Source organism: Dioscorea cayenensis, chromosome 5 (assembly GCF_009730915.1).
Source record: "Dioscorea cayenensis subsp. rotundata cultivar TDr96_F1 chromosome 5, TDr96_F1_v2_PseudoChromosome.rev07_lg8_w22 25.fasta, whole genome shotgun sequence".
NCBI classification, from domain to species: Eukaryota; Viridiplantae; Streptophyta; class Magnoliopsida; order Dioscoreales; family Dioscoreaceae; genus Dioscorea; species Dioscorea cayenensis.
The window spans coordinates 24,342,951-24,369,289 of record NC_052475.1 but is presented as its reverse complement, the minus strand read 5'-3'; the positions used below and the strand labels follow the sequence as shown (position 1 = coordinate 24,369,289).

At 35.7% G+C, this 26,339-nt stretch overlaps 4 protein-coding genes across 6 annotated transcripts; 2 read left to right on the top strand and 2 right to left on the bottom strand.

The window, feature by feature from the left end:
* The first annotated feature begins 5,785 nt into the window (after positions 1 to 5,785).
* On the top strand, positions 5,786 to 6,668 carry LOC120260391. Its single transcript, XM_039267865.1, has one exon. It carries the CDS (start codon positions 5,897 to 5,899, stop codon positions 6,467 to 6,469), a length of 573 nt encoding a protein of 190 aa, XP_039123799.1. The 5' UTR covers positions 5,786 to 5,896; the 3' UTR covers positions 6,470 to 6,668.
* A 3,312-nt stretch (positions 6,669 to 9,980) lies between these two features.
* Positions 9,981 to 11,777, top strand: LOC120262354 (ethylene-responsive transcription factor CRF4-like). 2 transcript variants are annotated; one of them, XM_039270454.1, is made up of 2 exons: positions 9,981 to 10,348; positions 10,445 to 11,777. In XM_039270454.1, the coding sequence occupies exon 2, from the start codon at positions 10,658 to 10,660 to the stop codon at positions 11,552 to 11,554; it is 897 nt and encodes a 298-aa protein (XP_039126388.1). In that variant the 5' UTR covers positions 9,981 to 10,348; positions 10,445 to 10,657; the 3' UTR covers positions 11,555 to 11,777. The 2 variants fall into 2 exon arrangements, with proteins under 2 accessions (XP_039126388.1, XP_039126387.1); XM_039270453.1 differs by having other exon boundaries at positions 10,439 to 11,777.
* A 1,401-nt stretch (positions 11,778 to 13,178) lies between these two features.
* On the bottom strand, positions 13,179 to 15,385 carry LOC120261023 (stem-specific protein TSJT1-like). 2 transcript variants are annotated; one of them, XR_005536540.1, is made up of 6 exons: positions 15,303 to 15,385; positions 14,427 to 14,633; positions 14,105 to 14,345; positions 13,892 to 13,981; positions 13,696 to 13,802; positions 13,179 to 13,576 (listed from the first exon to the last, which is right to left on the bottom strand). XR_005536540.1 is itself a non-coding variant. In XM_039268679.1 (6 exons), the coding sequence occupies exons 2-6, from the start codon at positions 14,627 to 14,629 to the stop codon at positions 13,550 to 13,552; spliced, it is 699 nt and encodes a 232-aa protein (XP_039124613.1). In that variant the 5' UTR covers positions 14,630 to 14,633; positions 15,303 to 15,385; the 3' UTR covers positions 13,180 to 13,549. The 2 variants fall into 2 exon arrangements, 1 of the variants encoding a protein (XP_039124613.1); XM_039268679.1 differs by having other exon boundaries at positions 13,180 to 13,576; positions 13,892 to 14,012.
* Positions 15,084 to 20,241, bottom strand: LOC120261021 (carbon catabolite repressor protein 4 homolog 5). The gene is made up of 15 exons (XM_039268678.1): positions 19,984 to 20,241; positions 19,629 to 19,792; positions 19,413 to 19,478; positions 19,288 to 19,340; positions 18,825 to 18,906; positions 17,951 to 18,009; positions 17,665 to 17,746; positions 17,218 to 17,310; positions 17,084 to 17,116; positions 16,906 to 16,997; positions 16,673 to 16,808; positions 16,145 to 16,230; positions 15,917 to 16,001; positions 15,668 to 15,764; positions 15,084 to 15,403 (listed from the first exon to the last, which is right to left on the bottom strand). Exons 1-14 carry the CDS (start codon positions 20,150 to 20,152, stop codon positions 15,699 to 15,701), a joined length of 1,266 nt encoding a protein of 421 aa, XP_039124612.1. The 5' UTR covers positions 20,153 to 20,241; the 3' UTR covers positions 15,084 to 15,403; positions 15,668 to 15,698.
* Positions 20,242 to 26,339: the final 6,098 nt, after the last annotated feature.

Genomic DNA, 26,339 nt, shown 5'->3' with positions numbered 1-26,339 from the left:
GTCTTTTTTGACACCTACCTTTTTTTTTTTTTGGGCATTAAAACTATGGAATGGTTTAAGAATAAAAATTTCAAAATGAAAAGATGGTTTTGGGAATAAAGATAGTTGAATAGATTAGGCAGAGGCTAAACGATGTCCTCGTCTTAGGGGTTTAAGCTATTGGATCAGGCCAAATATTATAATATGCTAGTAAAATGGAATATTTAAATAAATGGTGGACTTATTTCAACATTTATTAAAAAACAAGAAAACTTATTCCATGCTTTTTCGGTGTCATATCAACCACGAAACAAATAAGCAAACAAGGAATATATGAAGGAAAAAATAGAAAAACTTCAAAATTACATTTTTCCATAAAACTTAAGACTATTATGGAAAAAAAATTATAAATGGTTTTAGATGCTTTTAGTTTATTTTTCCTTTTTGTTACGTACTCATACGGGCTTTTAATGACTATTTTTGAATAATTTTAAAATTTGACTGCTGAGCAACCCATTCCATAATTGTTTACATAAACACGGAGATATCTTTACAAATCATGCATATTACTTTCTAAATAGACTTTAGAATCTCTTGGAAAAAGCATTGAAACGATTTTCTTCAAAGCAAATTTATTAATATAAAATACATTATAATAATGAGATAAATGCAAAGAAAGCACATCGAGAATAAAGTCCTTTTCATGTAAAATGATTTAGAAATTGAGAAGCTAGTTCCTAAACATGCATTATATTCCAACAAGGATTTTAGAGCAACAAAGTAAATAAAGATACCCAGCACAACATGTGGATTACTATGAAACAAAAGTACAAAACCAAGGCGTGAAGAAGGACGAGAGAAAATGTCTCAATTCCACATTTAATTGCACATAATCCAAGCAAATACAAATTGAAATTTCCTTGGAATTGACACACCACCAAGAAACCAAATTAGGCATGGAAAACAATCTATAAAAATCACAAAAATAATAATTACATAATTGATAATGAAAGCAGTTTTGTCTTGTGAGGCATGTTGCACAAGTTTTTTTTTAACATATATAAAATAGAAAAAATTGCATAGCCACTATTTCATTAAAAAAAAAACATGTTGTATAAGTTTAAGAGGTCATTAGTTTTTTTTCTATAATTCTAAAATAGTTGTTTATTAAAAAAGAGACAGAGACCTTTGAAAGGAGAGCCAGATACTTCAAAAAATATTATGGAGTGTATGTATAAGAAAGAGTTTTATTGATATTTTCATGAGTTGTTTGGAATTTTTTGATCTTATCTAAGTGATTTTAATCCTAAAATATAAGAGATAAAAAATATATATTCTCTTTCTAAGGTCTTTCATTTGAAACAAATATATATATATATAGAGAGAGAGAGATTATATTCATTAATTAATTATGTCCATAAAGAAGACAAAGAAGGATGATGGGCCATAGCAATAGACAATAGTGAGATGAAATTAAAGGAGGAAGATAGGAATTGGATGGTCCAACCTTTCCACCACCTCAAACCACAAAACACAAACCACAACCACCATTTCCACTTTCAAAAAATCACATGATGTGATCAAGAGAAAGTTAAAACCAAATCTCACCAAAAGAGTGGAATTAGGAACCCCATGAGATTTCATTCCTCCTTTATCCTCAATCCTCAATCCTCAATCATCCACTTCTCATAGTGCTCCCATTATTGTACTTTTTGAACTAAAAAAACTAAACATTATGTCCTAAGATGGTGACAAGCCAAACCAATCAAAGACAATAACACATGCTCCACAATTTTAAGGTTAGAACAAATATATATATGTGAAAAATAAAAGGTACCAATTTCAACCTAGTTAACATGCTATATGAAGCAACAAGTTAAACTAACAGGATGGTGTTCAGTTTTGGCCAAAGTTCTCTTTCTTTAGTGAGGAATAATTAAAGAGGAATGCAAGCAATGGAATCCAAGGAAAGAAATGGCTTCTGTTAAGAGTCCATTTGCTTTTGTCTCCTCATGAGTGTGACTCCATGGCATCTCCTCACAAATAACCTTTTCCAATACGTTTGCTACCTTTACTCTTTTTTCCAACCAAATCAAACAAATTTATTTTGATTTCCATGAAGTTTATTTATTAAAAAGAAACACTAGGAAAGCTTGAACCATTAAATGAAAAAAAAAAAACCTAATTAAGATATAAATATATCTTTGTATTCATTAATCAAGACATACATGAGGCCGGCCGGCTGGCTGGCTTTCTTGGGCGTCACATATTTACAGTATAATAATTCCAAACTGATTAAATATATTAAATTGTTATTAAAGCAAGATTAGTCAGAATCTCTAGATGTAGCTCACTGATGTTATGATTGGGGATCTAATAACTTTTATTTTAACATTAGCTTAGGTCTAATACCATATTGAGATTAGATGAACTGTTACCAATCTTAATCACCGTTTGGACTATAGTGGGTCTGATAATACCATATATAGCATTTAAGTCACATGGCTTGGGTTACTGGTAACCCAATAAATCTAAATCCAATTAGCATTAAAACGTTGGGTTATTGGCAGCCAAAAGAGCTGGTAAACCATTTGCTAATGTTTCTTTGGCGTATGGGTTGCCGACCAATTAAGATATTGAATGATTGATAAAAAACAAAAAAATAACTAATTAATTAAACAAGGAAAGCAAGCAGAGTTAGGCAATTAAGCCTGGCATTCAACCATTTGTTCACTTGAGCAAAACAATGAAAGAGGTTTTGGCTCAATTATTTTGTCCACTTGAGCCTTGTCAACCTAAAAAAACAAGTCATCCACCTCAGCTGATATTCTAATCACATAATAATTATCTTGGCAAAATGTTGATTAACATTGGGTTAATTGTTTTCTAAGAGAAAGACTGTATGATTGAAGTCAAAGGCAAATTATTTATTAATTTATTTGTAATTGCCCTTACTGTTTCTTAGAAGTTGGCACTCTATTAAGATTGTTATGTATACAATAACATTATCATTATTTGGGTTATTAAACATTGAATAATTGTTCTTTTTATATAATGTCATGTTTCTTGCTGTTTGTTGTCCCACACTCACAGTCGTTGCATTGTTGATATAAATATCACCACCAAACAACATGAGACCTAGGGAAAATTTCACATTGGTCCTCTCTCTTATAGAATCCAACCTTTACTTTTTACTTTAGCCCATATAATTGGTTCAATAATATTTTAAAATAATTATTTAAATTTTAAAAATTATATACCTCGTATTATAGCACAATTAATTTTTTTTTAGTAAAATAAAATATTTAATATAAATATTTTGTTAATTTTTAAAAAATAATAAATTTTGAAACTTGTCCAACAAGAAACAAAAAATCAAGTTTTACAAGGGGTTAGCTGGAAAAGATGTCGGATCGAGAAGCAGTAAAATGACGAAACAAACCCAAAACATGACTCCCAGTCCTCACCATCAATACACTTTCGTGGCAAAAACAGCCCACGTGGTCCTCGCATTTGTTTTGTTTCCATTACTACATTCCACGGCCCAAATGACGAAAATAGCCTCGCTCGCTATTCCAGTTTCTTCTACGTATCCAAGGACTTTCTAATAACTTCATGCCCGTTCTGGAATCGGGATCTCTGGTCTCCAATGTAGCGAAGAATCCCACGCAACCCAAAATTATCAAAAATACGTTTCCATCCTTCTCGGTGAGAATAAAGCAACTCGTACCGCTGGTTTATTCCTAGATGCTTCGCTTCCAGAGACCACAGTTTTTTTTAAAAAAAAATTTTTACACATGGCATTTTGTTTATTTGGAGGCGGTGAACTCACCGGGGTATGAAGTTAATGGGTCCTACGAGAGCCCCGAAGAGCAAGGCATGAATCACCTCACCATCACGTGAGAGTGACCTCCACGTGCCAAGCCGCTCGCCCTAATGGTCAGCGTGCGCCGGGTAAGCCGGTGATCACACACGTGTCCTCATCAAGGAACGAGATCAGATTGGGTCGGCACTTAGTCAAGCCAAGCCAGCCGTTAGATCGGCTTACCAAGTTCTCCATCGTTTTTGGTCACGGGATTCGGCACCACACGCCGCGAGATAAAGCCTATATACCTAACCCTTACCTTTGGCCGTGAAAATTCGTAGCTACCCGTACTCAAACAGCTAACACCAGACCAGCGAGTCACTTTCCTACACGTGTCCTTGGAAATTCACAAGAAGATGATAGCGAATCGGATCACTTTTGGTTGATTTTTCAAAGTACCGCAAAAGAGAAACATGAAAAACAACCAGTTGCTTGTGAGGGAAGGGAACTTAAGGAAGGGAAGACGTGCGGGGCCGTTGATGTGGACTGGAATAGATTGAGTCCATTCAATCAAGTTGGTAATCAAAGGCAACAAGATAGAACTTTGATTAGCCAAATAAGATGGTTGCTTAGTTTTATTCAAAAGGTTTTAAAGGGGTGTGTGTATATCATTCAAGCTTCTAATTGGACTAACTACACCACCACTGCTTCGGTTGATGGTGACTTAAAGGAATTTAGCCATTTTGATGAGTCACGGCAATGCTTTGGACATTGCAAAATGCATAGTCTTGCTCCCATTTGGTCATTATATAGAAAAAAAAAAAGCTATCTTTATTATTTAGACAAAAAAAAAAAAGGCTTGGTCATCTTGTCACTTTCTTTGTTGTTTACTACTCCTATAACATCACATCCACGCTATTTCAAAAATCGAGGTTCAATTAGTGATATCATTTGCACGAAGGGGGATTTTTTTTTTAAACAAAAGAAAAAAAAAACAAGAAACTATAATTAAAAATGTAGTGGTACAAATATCAATGGAAAGTCAATTCCAAAACCAACAATTTATTGCTTAGAGTTTCTCAATGAATAAGATAACACAAGAATTATTCAATTGGTTGGTTCAAATCAGGGTGATTGAATAAGCATACCAATTCTACGTTTTATCTCCTAAATATAACATCACAGATGAGCATTGAATGGCGATCATGAAGCAAACCAACTAACTAAAACCACTAAATTAGTTCGACCGGTCATCTTCCAGAAAAGAGGTTTGTCCTGGTAAACCTAACCTTCAAGCATTTGACAAGATACTACTTGTGTTTCTAAGACCATTTAAACAATATTTTCAATAAATTAATTGCAGTCTATAATTAGTTTTGATAAGAAAAGATAAAAACAATACGTCAATATTTTTTTTTTTAAAAAAATAACTTGGTTGAATTTTAGTTATTCATACCTTCAACTTGCTGAATTAATTGAATATGATAGATCTGAGCCGTCCATATATGGGACTCATATTATAAACCCAATCTGAAAGCAAAAGGGACATTAGATTGGCTTTTATTAAAAGCATTACCAAATAAGTCCGCATATTTAGATCACCACCCACCTGAATCGCGTTTCCGTGGGAACCAATAAAGCCGCCAGCCGAGCCGACGACTGAGTCGGTCTCGGACTCCAAACTTCGGATTCCAAATCCAATTTAATACCTGACCCCAAAATTAATAAATAAAAATTAAAAAAACACCACAAGAATTAAATAATTCGGGAAAATAATAAAAAGAAAAAGAGCCACTCGTGATTGATGGGCGCGAAGCATCCGGATCTCCACGCTCCCCCCCCTCCCCTTTCACTGGACCCCCACCACAAAAAAATTCTTTTGAAAAAAATATATAAGTATATTTATTTTTTTAAAAAATAATAAAAATAATAAATTACCCTCCAAAAATTATCAAATCCCTGAAAGCCCCCTCCCCCTATATAGACCCCGCCCAACCACAACCCATCCCCAAAACACCCCCATACTTTACCTTCTTCCCGTTATAGCCTTGTCGTTTGTTGTTTTAATTCCCACTCTGACCAAAAACTTCTCTCTCTCTCTTCGCCTTAGAAATGGAGGATGCTTTGAGTGCCAAACGAGGCCGTGAGGAGACCGACGAGTCGTTTGAGTCGCCGGAGCCCAAGAGGCTCCGAGAAAGCCTTTTTCTTGATATTTTTGAGGACGATGGGGATTCCGGCGAGCGAGATCCGGCGATTCAGGACCTTGCTACGGTGATGAAAAGCCTTGAGGAGGAAATCGGGCTTCCATCGACGGTACCACCGCCAAAGTCCTTAAGTCCAGTAGTGGAGGTGGACCCTGGGCAGCCTGACTTAGGGTTTCTACTAGAAGCGTCGGATGATGAGCTGGGGTTGCCGCCGACCGTGCTTTCATCTTCGGAGGACGGTGGCGAAGTCGACGCGGCGGCGGAGACTGCCGTCGCCGAGGAGGATAGGGGATTTGGTGCCCAGATCTGGGGATTTGACGATGAGATCTTTGATAATGGGTTGGCCTTCGGTGGTGGTCGGATGGAGGATGAGGACGCTGTTTGGTATGACGGTGGTTTATTTGATTACTCTGATGAACAATCTCGGCCGTCCGATCTCCCTGATGTTTCCTGGAGATCGGAGTCATTGCCGGCCGTTTGATCGTTGTTGTCCCTTGCGGACCCCCCCACCATCTCTTCACCCTTTTTATTTTTACTTTTATTTTTATTTTTTTAAAAAGAAATATTATTTTTCCTAACACGCAGGTTGTAAAGGTTTAGGAAGTTAAAAAAAAAAAAAAATAAAGGATAAAAAGAAAACGAAAGTAAGGAAAATACATTTCATTCTGGCCGTTTTCTCAGGACAGTGAGTGTTGGATATAAATTGGACTGTTGGTTGTTTGGTTAAATAATGTTAAGAATAATAATTAAGGATTTCTTTTATTAAATAGCTTAATTTTATAAAGCTATTAAGAACTAGGACTCATCACGCCTTCATGGCCATTTAATGGGTTTTCTTCTCTGGTGAGGATATGGAAAAAACGGTGGGGATATCTTACTGATGTTATGTTACTGTCTTTTCTCTGCAAACTTTAAATATCTTGGGCCGGGCCAAAATGTAATTAACGGGAAAGAAAGGACGGCAGGGTAATTTCATGTTTTTGCTAGAACCCTATATAAATTGCTAAGGTGAAGAAGATTCACGTGTGTTTGCTGAGCGAGCGCACCCAATTTCCTATTAAATTTTGATAAAATAAAAAAATGATTTAATTTCTAAAGCTCTGGTTGGTTCATTATTATGTATGGAATTAAACTAATCATAAAAATAAAGATGGGTGAACGAGCTCAATGCAGTGGCGTGGATATGAAGTAGATGCAGTTGTGAATTCATATTAATTGAGAATACCAGATTAAGCACTGAAGAGTAACAGCAACCATTGTATGTATCAACTGGAAAATGCCAAGCGCCTATTTTCATTAACTACATAAAAACCTTTAATTCAATTTTAAAAATATTATTGAAATATTATTATTGGTAGATAAATTTCATTGCTCCAAGTTTAAAATTTTTCCGTTAAACTCAGTGAAAGGCATATAGGTGGATCATAGATCTCGTTTGTGCATTTCCATAATAAATTGTGTTTTTCGCATTCATAGTTCCTTGATTAAAAAAAATAATAATGTTATTTTTAAAATGTTAAAGCTGAGACATGTCTGTGCGATGGTACAAGTACTTTTTCTTAGGTGATATTCTCCATTGAAAAAAAAAAGATATATCACAACGTCATGATGAGAGAAGTAGATGAGTTTTCCAGGCCAGAGTATGCGACCTTGGCCTATTAGCAAGTGGATCCATTACTGTCACCTTCCGCAACAAAATGGGGAGCTCTGACTTTGAGTAACTACAAATCACTAAGGGTGTTTGTTTGGCTGGATGTAAAACTATATGTAATTAAAATTATAATTTTTTTTTAAATCTAGTATTTGTTTAGTTGAATTTAAGAACTTCAAAAAAAATTTACAAATGCAGTATAAATGGATTATGTTAAATTTGTAAGTACGATCTCTTGCACTTCGTGATTTAATAGAAAGTCTCACACGTGGTATCACGTGAGACTGAATGATTAATAGAAAATCTTCTACACTTTGTGATTTAAAAGTGTTATAATTTTTAATGTATTAAAAAGATAAGATTTACATCATAATATCAAAGAGTAAATAAAAATATTTGTGAAAATATTGAGAAAATAAAACAATCAAATAACTTAAGTGAAACAATTTAAAAATTAAAAGATCTCCAAAAAGATAAAATTAGGTTTGAAATATATAATACATTTAAAAGTCGGACATTTAATTTTATTTATTTATTTATTTTGAAGATAAGTATTTGTAATTAATCATTTAAATTTATTTTAATATTTATTTTAATACAGTCCCTGGTCTATATAAAAATTTAATGATGACCTAAGGTGAGGCAATCTAATTAAAAGTGTTTATATTTTAAAATACATTCAACACATGTTTTCAAAATCCAGATTTACTAATACTTCCAAACAAATATAAAATTTTGAAATGTAGCATTTTTAATCACAGTCAACCAAACGATAAATTTAACTTTCTGCATTTTCAACTTCAGCGTTTACAACTATATTGTAATTAAAAATATATTACATTTTCAACCACATCTAATCAAACATTGCCTAAGTGTTCATTGGATTTGATCATGACTCCAACTAACTAAAGTTAGACAAACCCTTAAACCATATAACTAGTACGAATAATATACACACGAATTACTTCAATTGTGTGTTGTATTATTTGCGAAATTATTTTGGGCTTCCAGTATTCCCTAACACAATGTAGCTTGGGCTGTGCTGGGCTATTGTTGACCCATTTTTTTCCATTATTTAAAAAAAAAAATAGTTTTAATAAAATTAGGAGTTAAATTGGTTAACAAATATTTATTATAATTATTTCTTAATTCATATTCTGGTACAATGTTCTCTGGCCGCCAAATAATCCCTTAAAATCCGAACCTTCTACCCAATCAGTGATCTCCAGCACAGCACTGCCCAACATCAAACGGTCAGTCTATTCCCAAAGATCCCGGTCAAAAGATACCCTATTTCCAGCTTGCCAAGGGTACAACATATTCGGCGTCACTGTGTACTGATCTCACCAATAGATAATCCCCACGTCAGCACTAATTTTGTAAAACGCTGTTATGAGCTGTGTACTCCATCCCCAAATCAATTGGCGGGAATTTAGGCAGTTATGGCGGGAATGAAGAGACACCTTCCCGGGCTTTTTTTTTTAGGCTACTCGTTGCAGTAGCAACGGGCGATTTTGGCGCGAAACTGAGGCCATGCTCCTAGTCGTGGCGGGAAAAACGGATCTTGCGTGATCTACGCAACGCGTTTCTTGAGCCCCATAAATGCGTTTCCCAACGAGACATTTATTAAATGTGGACGTGAAACGCCAGGACCCACTATTTAAAATTAATTAATAAAAGAGTTATTCAATTTAAATACGATATTTAAGAAAAGGCAAGCTCAAGGAGTCACGCGTGTGAGGAAAGGAGTTTACACATGTGAGATTTGGTCACGTGGTGAAGCATGGCCTCATTCATGTTAGAACTATACATTATTATTATTTATTATTATTTATAATAAATCATTAAATCTTAGTCTTAGATCTCGAAAAAGGAATTAATAATTTCGCCCCCACCTTGATGCATTGTTGCCGTAAGGGGGTCGTACAATGCACTCACGTGATAGGGCATGTGACTACAGATAAGAACAAGCTTCATAGCATCTCAATTTTTTTAAAAAAATAATTGCAAATAGTATTTTATATTAAACATGGAAACAAAAAAAAAAAGGCTAGAAAAAAAAAGAGAGATAATTTTATAGTAGCAAAATGCAGAGAGGATTAGAGTTATAAATAAGTGAAAATAAATAGACAGAAAAGAAGAAGAGAGGAACAAAGGGTAGGTAAGCCAGGTCATCGCGAGTCTTTATTCAGGTCGAGTTTGGAGGTGCCGAGAAGACATGAAATGCATGAGTGTGGCATACAGCCAGTGCCAGTGGCAGTACCAGTGGCAGGGGGCACTGCCAGCTCATCCATTAAAAAATTTACCATTTAAATGGGTTGATGACCACCGGTGAATAACCGCCTTAGCGAAACGCAAAAGATAGAAATATAGAGAGACACAATGAAGCTGGCGAGGCGATAGAAAGAGAGAATGACAGCGCTTTGAGATCCGCGCCCGAATTATCTATCGACCAAGAAAACCATAAGCGGCGCTCGAGGCCGGCACGAGCACTCCATTTTAAGAGGCAAACAAACATTAAGCTCTTATTATAGCTTTCTATCTATTGTTCTTTCGCTTTTTTCGTCTGCGGATCTCGTTGGGGGGTTTTGGTAGCCGGAGTTCGCCGGGATTTATGTCGGCTGGGTTCACTGAGTCCTTTTCTTTCTCTTCTCTATCCCGCATGCGGAGAGGCTTCTTGTCTGACTCTATGCCCTTTAAATCCTTTCGGTATGGATCTGTTTCTTCTACTGTTCTTTTGATTTTTTGACAACTAGATCTCATTTTTTTTTTTGGTTTATTTTTTGGTGGTGGTCTTAGTTGCAGAACTGGTGATGGTGTGAAGTATTTGGGATTTCTACATTTAGAGGCGTTTCCTCTTCTGTTTCTCTTTCTCAGAGGAGCACTCACTTGATCCAGAAACAATCGTTTCTTCTCCTTTATTTTTTTTTTTTTGGTTTTTTCCTATTTTAAAAATTATTTCTTTCCTTCGATTTTGGTGATTTTTCTGAGGGGAGGGTTAAGAAAGTGGGGGAGAAAATGCCGGGTCCGCAGCGGCAGCTGCTGAATCAGGATCCGATGACGAGGAAACCTAGGAAAACCCCATTGAGAAGCAAATCGGATCCGAAATCAACACTGAAGCGGATCCGGATCGTCTTCTCTGACCCCGACGCCACTGACTCCTCCAGCGACGAGGATTCTGTCCCTGAACCCCGAATCAAGCAAACGCGACGGGTCCTGCGTGAAATTCCCATTTCGCCCTTCTCCACTCCACTCCCCGACTCCTCTTCCTGTTCTAAACCCCGTAAAACCCTAGCAACCCTGAGGGCAAAGAATACCGGTTCTTCAACCTCAACCGGATCCTCTAAGCACAAGGGAGTCCGATACCGACCTTGGGGGAAGTGGGCGGCGGAGATCCGCGACCCGATAAGAGGCGTTCGTGTCTGGCTCGGTACTTACGCAACCGAGGAGGAAGCCGCCCTCGCTTACCAGACGGCCTCCCGCCGCATCGAGGCCGAAAAGCGAGGCTTTGTCGCTTCCGATGCCTTCTCCGGCGGCGCAAGCAGCGACTCCGGGTTATCGGACCCGGAAACAGACCCGAATCCGAATGCTTTCTCGGTCCCTTCGCCTTCATCGGTTCTCGACGTTTCAACCGATGGATTTCCCATCGACGGCCAGGATCATCCCGTCAAAGAAGCGGATGCGAATGTGATGCCTGTTACGGACTTTTTCAGTAAAGATGAGTCCGAGATGTTGTTGTCGGACTTTGGGTTGGAATCCGAACCCGATCCGTTAATGGGGCTGGTAGCAGTGGAGGACTTTGTTGTGCTGGGGGACCTACCGGTGCTGACACTGTGGGATGACCGAACCAACGGCTCTGATCCCATCGCCTTGGAGTTTGCTGATCTCGATGACTGGATGAATTTTGATCCATAAGATGATGTTGGAGATTTTTGCAGAATTAGGATTAATATGATATATATAAAATTATATTTTATATATAAATATTATTTTAAGTGTCTTTAAAAGTTGTTTTAAGGTTATATAGTTTGATGTTGTTACAGTGAGTGTGAAGCGTTGTTTTGTTTAGTGTGGGCATTTCTTGGGTTTTTCAGGAGCTTGAGAGCCGTCCAAGAAGGAGGTTTTGTTTGTTCTTAAATTCTCTCTCACTAAACACTATTTTAACGCTCTCTGTTTGTCTTACTGTCTCTTGGTCTCTCTCTCTTAATGTTTGACAAAGACTAATATTGTTCTATGCTTTTGAGTTTTGTGTTTGTTTTTCATCTCTTGTTTATACATAGTGTGACTGTTTATAGTGATGTTTATCAACCCACTCAAAGAAGAGTATGATGTGGTTGGAGTTGGTCATGAATGAAAAGACTACAAAGCAAGCACTATCTCATTAATGGCTTTTTTTGGGTACAGTGTTTGATTGGATGATATCACAATTGATTTATGAAAAACATCTTCAAAGCTTTAAAGACAAGGTCTTGTTTATGGTTTGAGCACATGATCACCCTTCTCAAATATCTCAATGTAATCAACCTACCAAATTAGATGCCCTGCTGCGTCTCTTTCTGTAACATCTTTAATTTGTTCGTTTGGACAAAGAATGGTAGATGGGGCAAAAGCTGATTCAACCATAGTCCTCTTGTGTTTTTTTTTTTTCTCTTTATTTTTTCATCTTGATTTGGTTTGAAGAATGTATCTTAAACCAGGTAAAAAAAGTATGTCACTGTCCAAAGGTGAAGAATAGCTTGTCCTTTGGTACATCCTTTTATTTTTCGTTTATGCAATGCCTAGTTCTAATGAAATAAAGCAATTTCTTAGAATGTGAAAGTTTGATATGATATATGTGCTGCCATCTGAGGATTAAGATTTAATTTTAGTGAATGAAGGTAGATCTTATCCACTAAAGCTAAATTAACCTTTCTATTACTTTGTTCTCAAAATTTTTTAAAAGGTTCAGAGTATACTCACTTAATACTAATAATTTTTTGTTCAGTATTTATTTATTATTATTTTAATTATATAATTGAGATGGGTGTCCTTGATTTAGACTGTTTTTCTGTCTAGATGACTATTACTGAATAAAAAGATAAAAAAATCACAAAATATTTTCATTTGTCAAAAAAAAAAAATCTCATAAAGTAAAATTTGGAAGGGTATTTTTGGATACTTCACAAAAAAGTTTTAATTCTTAAGAAAAAAAAAAAAACCCAATTCAATAATTGGCATGAAGATGAGGACTTGGTCTATCTTGTGAAAATAGTAGAAATTTTGAATCTTGGTTAATAAAATAACCCTAAAAAAGATCAATTCAATATATATATATATATATCTTTATGTCTGTCAAGCATTTTGGGAGTAAAAAAAGTCTATTATAGTATGCTTTAAGGTTACATCAAAAAAGAGATGTTTGAAAATGATGATTATTTATCCATGCTCTTTGGTCTATACAATGAAAAGATGCATCAAGCTCAACCTTCCCCTGTCCTTCCGGGACACAACCCTCTTTATGGCCATCACTATCATCACTCTATTTATTTAATTAGCATCATAAAGAAAAAAACAACACTTAATTAGAAGATGACACAAACTTAAATATAGATTCAAAGAATCTGACCAAGCAGATGGGATAAGTAGTAGTACTACTTTGCCATGTCACTTCAGTGACAAATATCATTAAAAATAATACAAATATGGACAAAAGGCAACATACACTACATCGTACTTTTATGTCTAATTCCAGCACTAACAGTCATAAGCGATAAACACAAGAAGAGGACTTTGAAGGCATCCAAAGCCATGCGGTGATCCACTGATAGAAGCATGAAGAAGGCCCCCCAAACCTTAACCCTAACCCTAAAATCACCACACAACCTTATCCAACTTCTATGCTACTTTTTCACATGAAACTTTTTATTCTATTCAGCAGTTTGCATTTGGCCTCTCAATCTGCAAACAAAAAAGAACGTTAACCAAGAGGATGAATACTGAATACTATCCATGATCATATCCATCTCCACAATCTATATATATATATATATATATAAGTTTTAAGCTTGCTTGTGTACCTTGAAAGTTGCACCCAAGACATCTTCTTCCATTGCTGGAACAGCAGTGATTTTGTTCTTAGGATGCTCATAACTTTTCAGCCCAGTGGATGACGAGAAGAAGCACCCTTTTATCCAAATCACATTATACATAATAAATCAAAAAAGACTAACAAAATTTATTCAAAAATATATATATATATATATATATATATACCTGAAGGGAAAGATGCAAGTGATTTGCCACAAGCTCCTCTAAGTCTCTCAGAATCATTAGAGAAAGCAAGATATCCATCTGAAGTGATCCCTAAAAATAAAGGAACTCTACCATCTTGATCCTTCCACCATTGTAAACACAAGTTAATTACTATCAACAAAGAAAACTAAATAATATATACATATATATAATCAGCATTAATAAAGATCTCACTGAAGCAACAAAGACAGTAGATGTAGTCTTATCAAAGATGATGAAGGAGAAGCCACCGGAGAGATGACCGAGCATGCTGCTCGTCGGATACGGTGCTCGGTCTCTCAGAGCACGGTAAGCTTCCATCACTAACACAACCTCATTCTCCTTCTTTCCTAACCCATACTGTTGTCTTAAGCTTGTTAAATTTTCTAAAGAACCTTCAAACATGCAAAAGATCTCATCTTTCACTGCAAATAACCTGCATGCAAAACAACATTTAATAAAACCATGAAAGCATGATCTTTTGCTTATGAAATTAAAAGAGAGGAAATTTTTAAACCTTGGATGCAATGAAGATTCACTATCGTGTGTGTAGGATATATAAGCAAGAGAGTTTATGCTCATATAGACTGAGGAAGGAAAGGTGGTGAGAAAAGCATGGAGGAGATCAAGAGCTGGTTTTTTAGGTGTTGGAGTCCGGATTCCGGCATGGATGAGCTCCTCTGGAGCTCTGATGATTGCATTGCTGAAGATGGCGAGCATCTTGCTTGGAAATGAAAAAACACAATAAAGACTATGAAAGATGAAGATGATTATATATAGAAAGAAGAAAGGGGTTGTTTTTCTTTTTCTTTTTTTTTTGAGAAATGAAGAAGTTTATATTGGCTAGACGTTAAGAAATTTATGAACAGCTTTGCTCATATCGATGGGCATCTAGACAGAACAAATAGTAAGGTTCCAAGTGGATCTAATTAATTGTTTGTTCTTTTAATTTATTGTTAATAAATAAATTTAAAAAGTTATGTTAATATTTTCAAGTTCCTCTGATTATATTAATAATTCTGTTCAGGAGTTTATAAATAAAAGAAACGGGAAACTACTGGTTTGCTTCTATTGATTGAAAAGTTGCTTGACTTATACATTCGGCTCTTGTGCACATCTCTTTCATGAAAATTACCACCTTTATGAGCGAATGGACATTGTAGTATTATACTTGTTTTTATTCAAGAGAAAAATGATTTCTCGTCCATCATGGGGCATTAAATGACATTATTTTGATTGCTAACGTTAGTGCTAGTCTTGATCAAAACAATGTTTACAAGAATGTGCAAAAAATTTCTAACCAATTTTCAACCAAAACTTTTAAATGGTTGATTAACTACATGATCCACTACATGGAAGTCAACAAATAAAGTAAATAAATTGGCTTTAAAAACCTCTCTTGGTTTTCAAGCTTCTTTCAGTCTGACTAGAAAATGCTATGCTCCCCACGACTCCCAGTGAGTTCCACTACAGTTTCCAAGTTACAAAAGATATCTGAAACCAAAGATTAAATTAAAGTGAAATTTAATCGAAGAATCAGCTTATAACAAACAGAGAGATTCATGGCCATTGGCTCTTTCAATCCTCTGCACAGACTTGACAACAGGAATTCACTCAACTTTGTGATTAGCCTGGCACAATATCAATAGTTTCAAATGTCCCCATCTGTGTATTCAATTATTTTGTATGAATTGCAAGTATATGACAGTTGGAATTAAAAGTCATATATCAGGAATAAGTCAAAAAATAAGATTTTACCTGAAAATTTTATCAGAAAAATGAGTGAGCATTATGAGGATTCCTCATCTACAAAGGCCAGTTCACAAACTAAAGAGAGATGATCGCTGCCCCATTTCTGCAAACATAACCATGACAAAGCTTGAGGAGCATAAATCTTGTTAAGGAGGAAAAAAAAACCAGTTTATCCATTAATGAATTTGAATACAAACAGTTGTCTATTCATAAAACCATATGGAAGCATGCAAAACAAAAAGATTCGACCATTACCAAACTAGGAAGTCCTCTCAATTTTCTTAAACTATTGACGGGCAAGGTTTCTATGACCCCCACAGGAACAAGTCCAGCAGAATGCCTGGACAAGATAAAAGAAAGCTGTTCACAGAGAGTACCAAATCATTGAACCACTACTACAACAGCAGACTCTATCTGAGCCGCCTATGCCACAAACTAGACATAAACTTGTAGCCTTCATTCTAGGGTAAAGCATTTGTATACCAGATATAATCAACTGTTCCCAGAAACTTGGAGTGGAAGGAAGTTGCAAGAGGTTCCCCATGTTGATCTCTGATTTTGAGATCCCCCTGCGACATGAGAATTGCATTGTCATTACACACTATAACACTAGCTGGATATATACATTCATCTGCTCAGAAAATATGTAGCATTTTTTTTTCTTGTCTAAAGAAAATACTTTGCATTCATTGCAATCCTTTAAGTCCATTATACATCAATGGAACTTTCTGCACCAGAACCATGAAAACACAAATGCATAAATATGTTTTTGGTTTCGGCAAAAAGAAAGCATGTGCGAGGTAGCACAATCCAACTTTCAACAAATGTCTGGCATAAGAAACAGTAAGTCAACAGCGAAAACTGTGTACATAAAACAAAAAATAAAACCTCCCCATTAAGTATAAACACTACAAAAACTGGTCAGAAACCAAAGTAATGATGGGTATTGAATAAGAAAGGTGATATGACAGGAGATATTGCTTAGCAGGGCACAAAGGAAAAGAAAGTTACAGGAACTCCTTTATATGCACTTGAAAGCCTTAGTGGGTTCTGAAGATAGGTGCACTTTGAAGTGCCAGCAGCAAGGAAAATGTCCTCCTTACTCCAGTAATAAGTCATCAACTTTGGCTTGACCACCGGAAGAGATCTGAAAACCAACTTATGTCACGTAATACTGAATGCAGTACTTGCTATAGGCCTAAGAAATTAGTTAACAACAGAAAACCTGGGTTAGCAGAAAATACCTAAAGGCACCAATTTGGGCAAAGGGTATCTGGTTTGATGGAAATTCAATTTGACCAGAAACTTTCTTACGGTCATAGGTAAGAATGTTAAGCTGCCAAAATTCAAATGTCAACATGAGGCACTAAAAATAGATAGGTTCCTATTAGGTAAAAGAGAACCAACTCCCAAATTATTCACCTGTGAAGAAGATAAAAACTGATAGACTGCACTCTGGATCACATAGGCACAGGCATGAATGCAATCAGCCAAAGAAAATGAGTTATTCACAAAAGTAATACAAAAGAAAAAATATTAATGTTGCATGATCGCACCTGTGGCAAACTATTCAGATCACCAGCAATCACAACAGGACAATTTCCTCTTTCCTGTAATATGGCATGTGCTCTCTCCAAAAGCACACGGATCTAAGAGTAAAATAGATGAATGGAATTAGAACAATATTGGAAAATCAAAGCCACTTTCCATAAATTCAACCACTCTTTAAAAATCTTAAGAAGCATCTTTTGAGTGGATTTTTCCTAATTTTGGACAGGCAGTTCAGAATATCTTCAATTCTGTCCACATTTGTTTGACAAAAAAAATAATAAATAAAAAATAAAAAAGAAGAAGACCACTTTTATCAACTGGCACCAGCGCTCGAATTCAAAAAGAGTCACATGATTCGCAATATGTAACTTCCTTATAAAGCAGTTCATACTATAACAAAATTCTTGAGGGAAGCAAGTGATTTTTTTTTTTCTTTTTTCTTTTGCTTATACCTGCCCAAGCTTGATATCTCCACGATTTGGATTGAACAACACATGTGTGTTTCCAACAAGTAAGGTTTGCTGCATCATTGACCTGAATAAGTTCAATTTTTTAGTTCTCAAATGTGGTGATGTGTTTGTATAGTCATAAAATGTTGCCTAAATGCAATAAAGCATGACCACTATGGGCATTATGCAACACTTACGTGTGACTCATATATTCAATCTTAGTTCAATACAATTGACAAAAGAAAGGCTCTACTTGTTGTAGATGTTTTTTTAGCAAATAGAAACTTACTCTGGTATTTCAGAATCTGAATCTTCACCGGTTGAAGCATTTGAATGTTTGCGGCCAACCTAGATAGGACAAATTTTACTGAGAAAACATCCATGAAGAAAACATGTTTTCCATCACTAGTAAGAATAGCAAAACATCGACAATCCACATATTCAGAACACTGCACTGCAGTTATGTAATACTTAACTATAGAATCCCATTTCTAGATCTACCAATAACACACAGCAGCGAAATGGGTTTCATAACAAGTGCTGGTACAATGACAAAAGAGAGATTGAGAAAGAAAAAATTGTTGTTACTTCTCACAAATACAGAATCAACAGAAATTATAGCCTGAAGGATCAGGGAGAGGGAGCAATAGGGTTAGAATAAGTGCTTTACATCAGAAACATTATTATTAAAGGGTTGACTTTGGACTTAGATGTATATGTATATGATGTGAGTAAAAGATGAAAATTGGATTTGGTAAGAAGAGCAATGCTGAAGTAAGGAACAAAAGTGCAACATAAAATTTAAGTTAACAAGACTTCCATCGATAGCATGAAACTACTTCTGAGAACCTTATGATAAAGGAAAAGCGAACTTAGAAGGAATCACAAATAAAAGTTCATTAGAATGACAGACAGTAGGGAGATGAGGACATAGTTATGTACTTATGTTTATGAAATCATTGCTGTACTGTAAGTGGCATAAGACACACACACAGTCTCATATAAACAAGAAATGCCAAGCAACATCAATTGAGCCACACCAGCAATATCTTGTAATGAATATCATTTCTAGAAATGCCAGATAAAATTTTGATTTACATTTAGAACAGATATGAAAAATCAAATCCTAAAGGAAAGCTAAACAATAACAATTATATTCATACCTTAAAAAGACAAAGCTGGGCAACATTCTCCCTAAGTCCATATTTACAAAATTCGATGCTTTCTTGATGTATAAGAGAAAATCTGTGTTCAAATGATAGTTAAAAATCTGAGAGGAGGATGGATTGCAATAACTTAGCATAGAAAAGCACAGAGAAACGAAGTCATGCAGTCCATACTAACTTGTGTAAAAAATAAAAAGAAAGCACTTATGTCAAACCACAATATGCTAAGATTCAAACAGGTGCCCAATTAGCCAGTGACATCTTGGAGGATAGCACATTCAATGTTACATCTAATAAGCAACATAAGAAACAAAAGGTAGCAGGAGGGCTTTATAAAAATAAATGCCAACACACTTCCTTAATGGTAGATAGAAAAAACCATAGCCAACAGCCAAAGCCTGTAGATTTATAATAAGTTCCTTCAATTCAAATTATTGTAGAAAGATTTTCAAAAGCTTACTGTTCTTCTTTCCAAAATACGGCACAACCATCTTCTGCTCCCCCAGTGCGTCGCTAATAGAAAAATAAAATACAATACTTACCATAACATTATCTAAACTTTTACACTTTAGAAGTAAATGATACCTTATAAACACCAGTATAACCATCTTTCTGAAGAAGCTTTTCCAAATCATTAAATCGATCAACTTCCTGCCAATGACTAGACCTTAATCCATCAAATCATTCCAATTTCACAAATCATTATCTTAAATTATCCTTACAATTTCAGGCAGGCAAGCAGGCATACATACATACATACAAACATATATAGAAACCAAACTTTAGGGATGAAGCTTATACTTGCAAGCATAGAATGCCGGCATTATAATGACGGAGTTCTTTGCATATTTTCTTCCTTCTTCTTTCCCAGCTCAAGTAATGTGGATCAACTCCGGTGTATAGGTCTAAATGGTTTGAAGCGTTCTCAACACCCAAAATATTGTAAGAAACGATCCTAAACCTATCTGTAACATTGAAGATGAAAATCAGAACAAACTACTGTAAAAAAAACAATCACTTTACGAAATTCCAAAGCGCATTCCTCCCGAATCAATCAAAAACGAATCAGAAAAATTCCAAAGATAATTAAAACTACAGGATTTGAAAGGGAACTTCTTGTTGAATCCAAAGAGTAACAGACATAGAAACAGGTTACCCTTGAGAGCGGAGAGATCGCGGGGGGAATAGACCCAGCGACGAGACTCGTCGATCTGCCGCCTCTCCCTCCGCTTGAACACACGCCGATGCCCGTGCCATGGCTCCAGTCTCCGCCTCCGGTTGTCCAAAGCCCCGTAGCGGGATTCTCCAGGCACCGACGTTCCCATCGCCGCCGGCAATCTCGAATCCCCACGCTTCTTCGATTCCTCGGCAGAGCGCCAACGAAGAAGCAGCGCCCCTCTTTCTCTCTCGAAAGGTAAAATTATTACTAGAATTTTCTTTTGAGAAAATATCTATTTCCAAAATTAATTATCCACATGCTCTTCCAAGCATGTCTCCTTTTAATTTGTAGCTGCTTTTGTTTTTTCTTTTTATCAAGCTTTTGCTTCTGTTTCTCAAAAAAAAAAATTTAATTAATTAATTAATTAATTAATTCTTTTCAAAATAAAATACAAAATTAAGAAAAAGAAATAAAAAATTCCAAAACTTTTCCCGGCACATAATAAATCCCTAAATTTTTATTGGAAATCTTTATATTCAACCAACGGTACATATAAATAAATATATTATAATTTTTTTTATTCCTAATCAATAGCAAACTATGAGAATGACATTTGTTTGTTCTTGTAAAAATTAGTTATATAATATCATAACTCAACAGATGCTATAATGATTAATACAGAACTGTATCATCATCCATAATATTTATTTTTATTTGTGAAAACAAATTCTAAGCAAAATAATAATAATTATTATAATTAAACAAAAGGTAAATAAACAGTAAAATAGATTAGTTTTGAAAAAAAAATTAAAAAAAAGGAATATTATACTTTATAGTTTTTAAAAATAAACAAATGTTCATAATAAGTCGTTTCAGACTCCGTTGTCTTCTCGCCTCTTCGAAGAGATGCATACCTCCGTGCAACGCCTCAATACCCTTGTCACCTTCGCTGCCGTCCTTCTCGCCGTCCTCTGCGGCGTCGCCTCCTTCTTCGACGGCTTCAACACCCACTCTGTTCATGGCACCGTCGAGGTACTCTAGAGATTTGTTACTTTCTTGCTTTCTTTCGATCGAAACCATCGCATTTTGCTGCAGTATAAAAGAGCTTTGGATATTCTGAGTGGGATGAGCATATGATCAGCTTGCGTATCTGTGTCTTTAATTTTCTGTTTCGAAATGTGGATCTTGTTTTTCCCCAATTGGTTTGTAGTTATTTTTTAAAATTTGAGGATTTTTCGAACAATTTACTGATTACTTGCGATGCAATGTTTCGTGTTTTGGTGTAGTGTGAGAAAGCTTTGGACTTGCTGGTTAAAATTTGTCTTTTCTCACTTTGCATTTTCGTACCTTTAATTTTCTGTTTTTATCCTGTTGTTTATCAAGTGGTTTGTAGTCATTTTTGAAGGAGTAAAGAGGTTCTATTTGTTGCATTTGATATCACTTGGCGAATTCAGTATGTGATCTTTAGAGGTAAAAGGTGATTTTTTATGCATATAAATGAATATGGCTTTCCCGATTGGGAAAGTAATGGGTGGTACTTACTGGTTTGAGCAGAAAGCAGATGTTATGTATACTGTAAAACGTTTTACAAAAATGCACAAATTTCTAATATTATTTGGTGTTTTGTGTTTCAGGTAGTGAAGATCAGAAAATTCCGCAAGCAACTGAATGGAAATGAGGAGGTATGCTATTTCTCATTTTGACTTGTATGGTTGGCGTAGAAAAAAAGTTGGCTGAGATGGTGATGTCTTTCTCTGGTGAATGTAGTTGCTGGGCTTAGAATATTAAAAGTCCACATAGTGTTCGTCAGCTGTCTGGGGAAATCACTCCCTGCCATTTTGTGGTCAATCACATCCCAAACAGTCTTCGCATTGAAGAACTGTTTTATAAAATTGAGTATTTACCTTGGACTAGTTCTATGTTTGTTAAAATAGATGGCAACATGTTGCTGGTCATCAAGTATTTGAATATGACTCAGGTTGGAAGGTTGAGAAAGCAACTGTTAGGGATTTTTGGAGGAATTTGGTTAAAAGGATACCATTTTGTTTTGGATTTATAGAAAGTTCATTTGACCCCTTTTGCCTCATAATCAGCTTTTAGGAAGCGGCAGATTGGGCTATCATGATATTTCCCTTGGGCATTGTGTTATTTGACTGTAATTTTATGGAGAAATGTTGATATATTCTCCTTTGTTCCATGGGAGTAGGTTTAGTTTTTCCCTCCTTGTAGTGCTCATTGTTATCCTAACCTGACTTTGTACCTCCTTCTATGCATGCATACAGTTAACCTTAGAGTAACTGAACCAGAGGCACTTTCAAGTGTTTTCTGTTTCTTATGCTATCTGTTATTTCACACTTCCAGGGGATCCCTAGTTTTAGCTGAATGCAAACTTTTCTATGCACTGATAACTTCTACTCCTGTCAATTCCACATTTGCATCACAATATATTGTTAGTGTCAAAGCACTTATGCTCGATTTCTGTTATCTTTTATCCTATGTCTGTTGTGTTGCGGCTCCTCTTATCAGAACTTCCAGAATCTTGTTTTCCTAGAATTAAATCTTGTTAAGCTTCTAAAACATGCATATTATTTGATATGTAGAAGTGTTTATTTTCCATGTACACCATTGGTTTTACTGTCAATATTATCTCTACACAGTGATGTATCTAACGTTTTCCTCATGTATTAATATTGCACACCATTTTAGAGCATTTGTGGCCAATTTTATTGATGTATGGTTAAGTAAGCTGTGAAAATGTTCTAGTGAGTATGGAAATTTATTTACTAGTTTTGTATGATAGGGTCTGTTATTATTTGCATTATGTAAGATCCATTTTGTGATTTGTGCCACTTAAGTGTGCTTTTCCATTTAGTCAAATGTAGATTTTCAGTATAATCCTTTCTTCATCTGCAGTCTCACTCATACATCTCTTTCTTAATCATACAAATATGAGAAAGTCTTATTGGGCTTGATTGTGCAACAGGTAACTATGAATTTGAATATATCCTTGGACTTGCAATCAACATTCACATGGAACACAAAGCAGGTAGATTTTCATTTCCTCATCTTGTTTTCAGGATTTCTTTTTCCAAATGCATACAGATGAAGGCTTGCAAAACTAAAGTTGCTTGACAGATGATAATAATTTAGATGTTCTTCACATGATTTTCTTTTTTCAATTTCTCCTATGTCATTTTTAGCTCCTTGCGATTGCCACCGAGTGTTAAATGAAAAGGGTGGAAGTCCAATGGATCTGGTGTACATTTCTCATTCTAGCACTCTTATTGGGCTGCAATTGCTTTGATCATATTGTTTCAAATGTGCCTTGTGAAGTCTTTTATTCATCAAGTGTTTCCTTTCTCATTTTTAATCGCTGGTCAATGAAAAATCTAACATAATAGTATATCAGAAATGCTTGTAATTAAGTCTATTAGATGTAAATTTTACCTAGAAGTCAATCAGAATATTCTTGACAGGGTGTATAGAATTGGGGGAAACAATGCTTTGTCGAAAATGTAGTAAATAGTTGTGGAACTTTTCAGAACTTCTGTTAATTTTTATTACTGGGATAAAGGAGACAATACGACATTCCTTTCACATCCATCAAACAATCTTGGAAGGCCATGGCTCACTATAACAGAATTCAAGTGACCATAAAAACATGGTACTTGCTCAATATTTTCTGAAAACTCGTGTTTGCATCAGACTGCATATGATGTTTTGTCTTTGTCAAAAGATGGGTATAGATACACTCAATAAGTTTTTAACTAATTTGTATTCCCAGTCCCTTTTATTTTTATCATACATGATTCTTCTGATATATATCACTATAACTTGACTTCGTCTGCAGGTTTTTGTGTTTCTGGCGGCTGAGTTTGAGACCGACAAGAATGTGGTTAATCAGGTTGTGTGTCAATCAGTCTTGTAGCAGTTGCTTTCATTTTTATTCATCGTTCTGGTCCTCTTCCCAATATAATGATTACCCTGATAGGTAGAGATCATTGGATTAGTCTTTTGCACATTTGCTCAACAACAACTTCTTTATACTTTGAGATTGGGTGCTTTTCTGATAATAGGTTAATAATGAGCCTCTATTTGCTTCCGGTAGTGTAGTCAAAGCTGAATTTTGATCCAGTGAGTACCCTGTAAGATTGTGAAATAAATCCTTCTATAATAATGTGCTTGCTTTGCCTGCTTGACCTTGGAATGAAATCTGTAACCAGCTGCCTTGCAGCAATTAATGCTATGCCGTTTGCTAAGGTTTTGTGTTTGGCCCACACTGAGATACACTGTTGTCTCATTTAGCTACTCTTCCTGTACAACAATTGTATTAGTTTCTTACATATTCTGGGTGATTTCTGTGAGATTTTAAAGCCACCGTTGCTGCTGTGGTCATGTTTATTGTTTTATAATTTTATCAACAAAAAGAAAACTTAGCTTATTTGCTATTAATGCCTTTTTCTGCTCTTCAGATTTCCATATGGGATCATATAATCCCCGATAAGGAACATGCAAAGTTTCAAACACAAGTCCCCTCCAAATATCCCCTAACTGATCAGGTATGTTTGATTTCAGTTCTTCAATTCAAGGTGTTTGTAATATAGCAGCCTTTAATGGCCAAATTAACAAGGCGTTTTGAACTATCAATATTGATTTTAGTATTATTTGCAAGGTTGTAATTCATTGGAGTGAAATAATAATCTCCCATTTCTTTTGTTCAGGGGAGCAATCTCAAGGGAAAGAAGATAGACCTTGTTCTTCATTGGCATATCATGCCCAAATCAGGGAAAATGATCCAAGATAAGTTGCCTCTGTCCCATTTCTATCTCCCTGAAGCATACTTATAGTTTACAAAGTATAAGTGTAAGTTGGCAACTTATGGATATCATCGTAGTGTACTTTTCCCCACGCTCTGAACCAAATGACATCTTATGTTATTTTTTAATGCTTCAAATGTTGTTGTTACAAAACCACCAACACTTCATTGAATGCCATGAGTTCCTTTTCTTTTTACAAAAAAAAAAAAAAAGGTTAATAAACAGTTGTGTTTGTATACATTGAAAATCATTTTAAGGATCATTTCTTCATCCACTCAAAAATATTGACAAGATCAAACGGTACAGTCCACTGTTTGTGTGTCCTGTAGATCCATTCTTCTCTTTTGAGACCAAAACTTTTCCTTTTCTCAAGCGTGGTTTCCGCGCAACTACAATGTGTACGCCCGGTCCTCCTAACAGTCCCCACGGCCCCCCCTCTAAAAGGCTTAGCCATAGAAGAAGCCAATCAAGGATAGCCACGTCAGATTAGTAGCATACCCTTTGGTTGCAAAGGAGGTGGACTGAAGTGGTGATTAGTAAAAAGTAAGCGCCCGGACCCCGCGTGCCTCACCGGGCGGTGCCCGGATCCCAAGAAAACTCAACACAAACACATTTCATCTCTTGTGGCAAAAGCGAGTGACATCAAAAAGAAGTTCCTTCTCTCTCTCTATTTCTCTATTGTGTTGTAGGGTTGGGAATGGAATGGAATGGTTGGAGAGACTTTATTAGGGTTCCAAGCAAACTGCTGAGAAGCAGCTTTTCCATAGCTCCTCTGCATGTGTCTTAAAAGTGCATGTCTTCTTTTACTTGTTTCTCTGTTTGATGATGTGCCATGACTCATGAGATGTTTTGGCAGACAGGGCCCTTTGTTTCATACTTGGTGACTTTAGGAATAAGGTTGACTGACTGATTGACTGGTTGAATGAGAAGAAGATCAGATGGATGGATACACATTACACATTCAAATAAGTTTTATATTGATTATGAGTGTAGTAGGATAAATATCTCAGAATGAAAGAAAGTTGGCACTGGCAGCAGGGAGAAGTAGGATATTTTATTTATAAATTATAAAAAAAGAGGAGTGGAACAACCATGCAAGTTCAGAGAGAAATATTAATATGTGACTGCGAAGCTGTAGCAGAAATGCAGCAATTCAGCAAAGTGTATTAGTTGACCAACTTTACATGAAAAGAAGTTTACTGCTTAGAATATAGATATGATGTTATATATCTTTGAACAACTGAAGGACTACTTGCTATTTGCAGAGCTAGAAACTAGAAAATAAAGAGGGCAGCAGTCTATTCACATGGGATGCTGGCATGATATCCATTGTAGAGAAAAGCTAGGGACAATATCTGCCAAGTAATCCTTCAAGTTGACTAAAACTCTCCAATGAACTCTCCCAAAATTCAGAGTAGTTTATTCATGCTTTCACATGGCAGCATCACATGAGCATGGATGGATACCATTAACGCTTTAAGAAGAGATTGGAAACCCAAGACCATAAAACAAAAGCAGTCAGTAATAACAAGGACA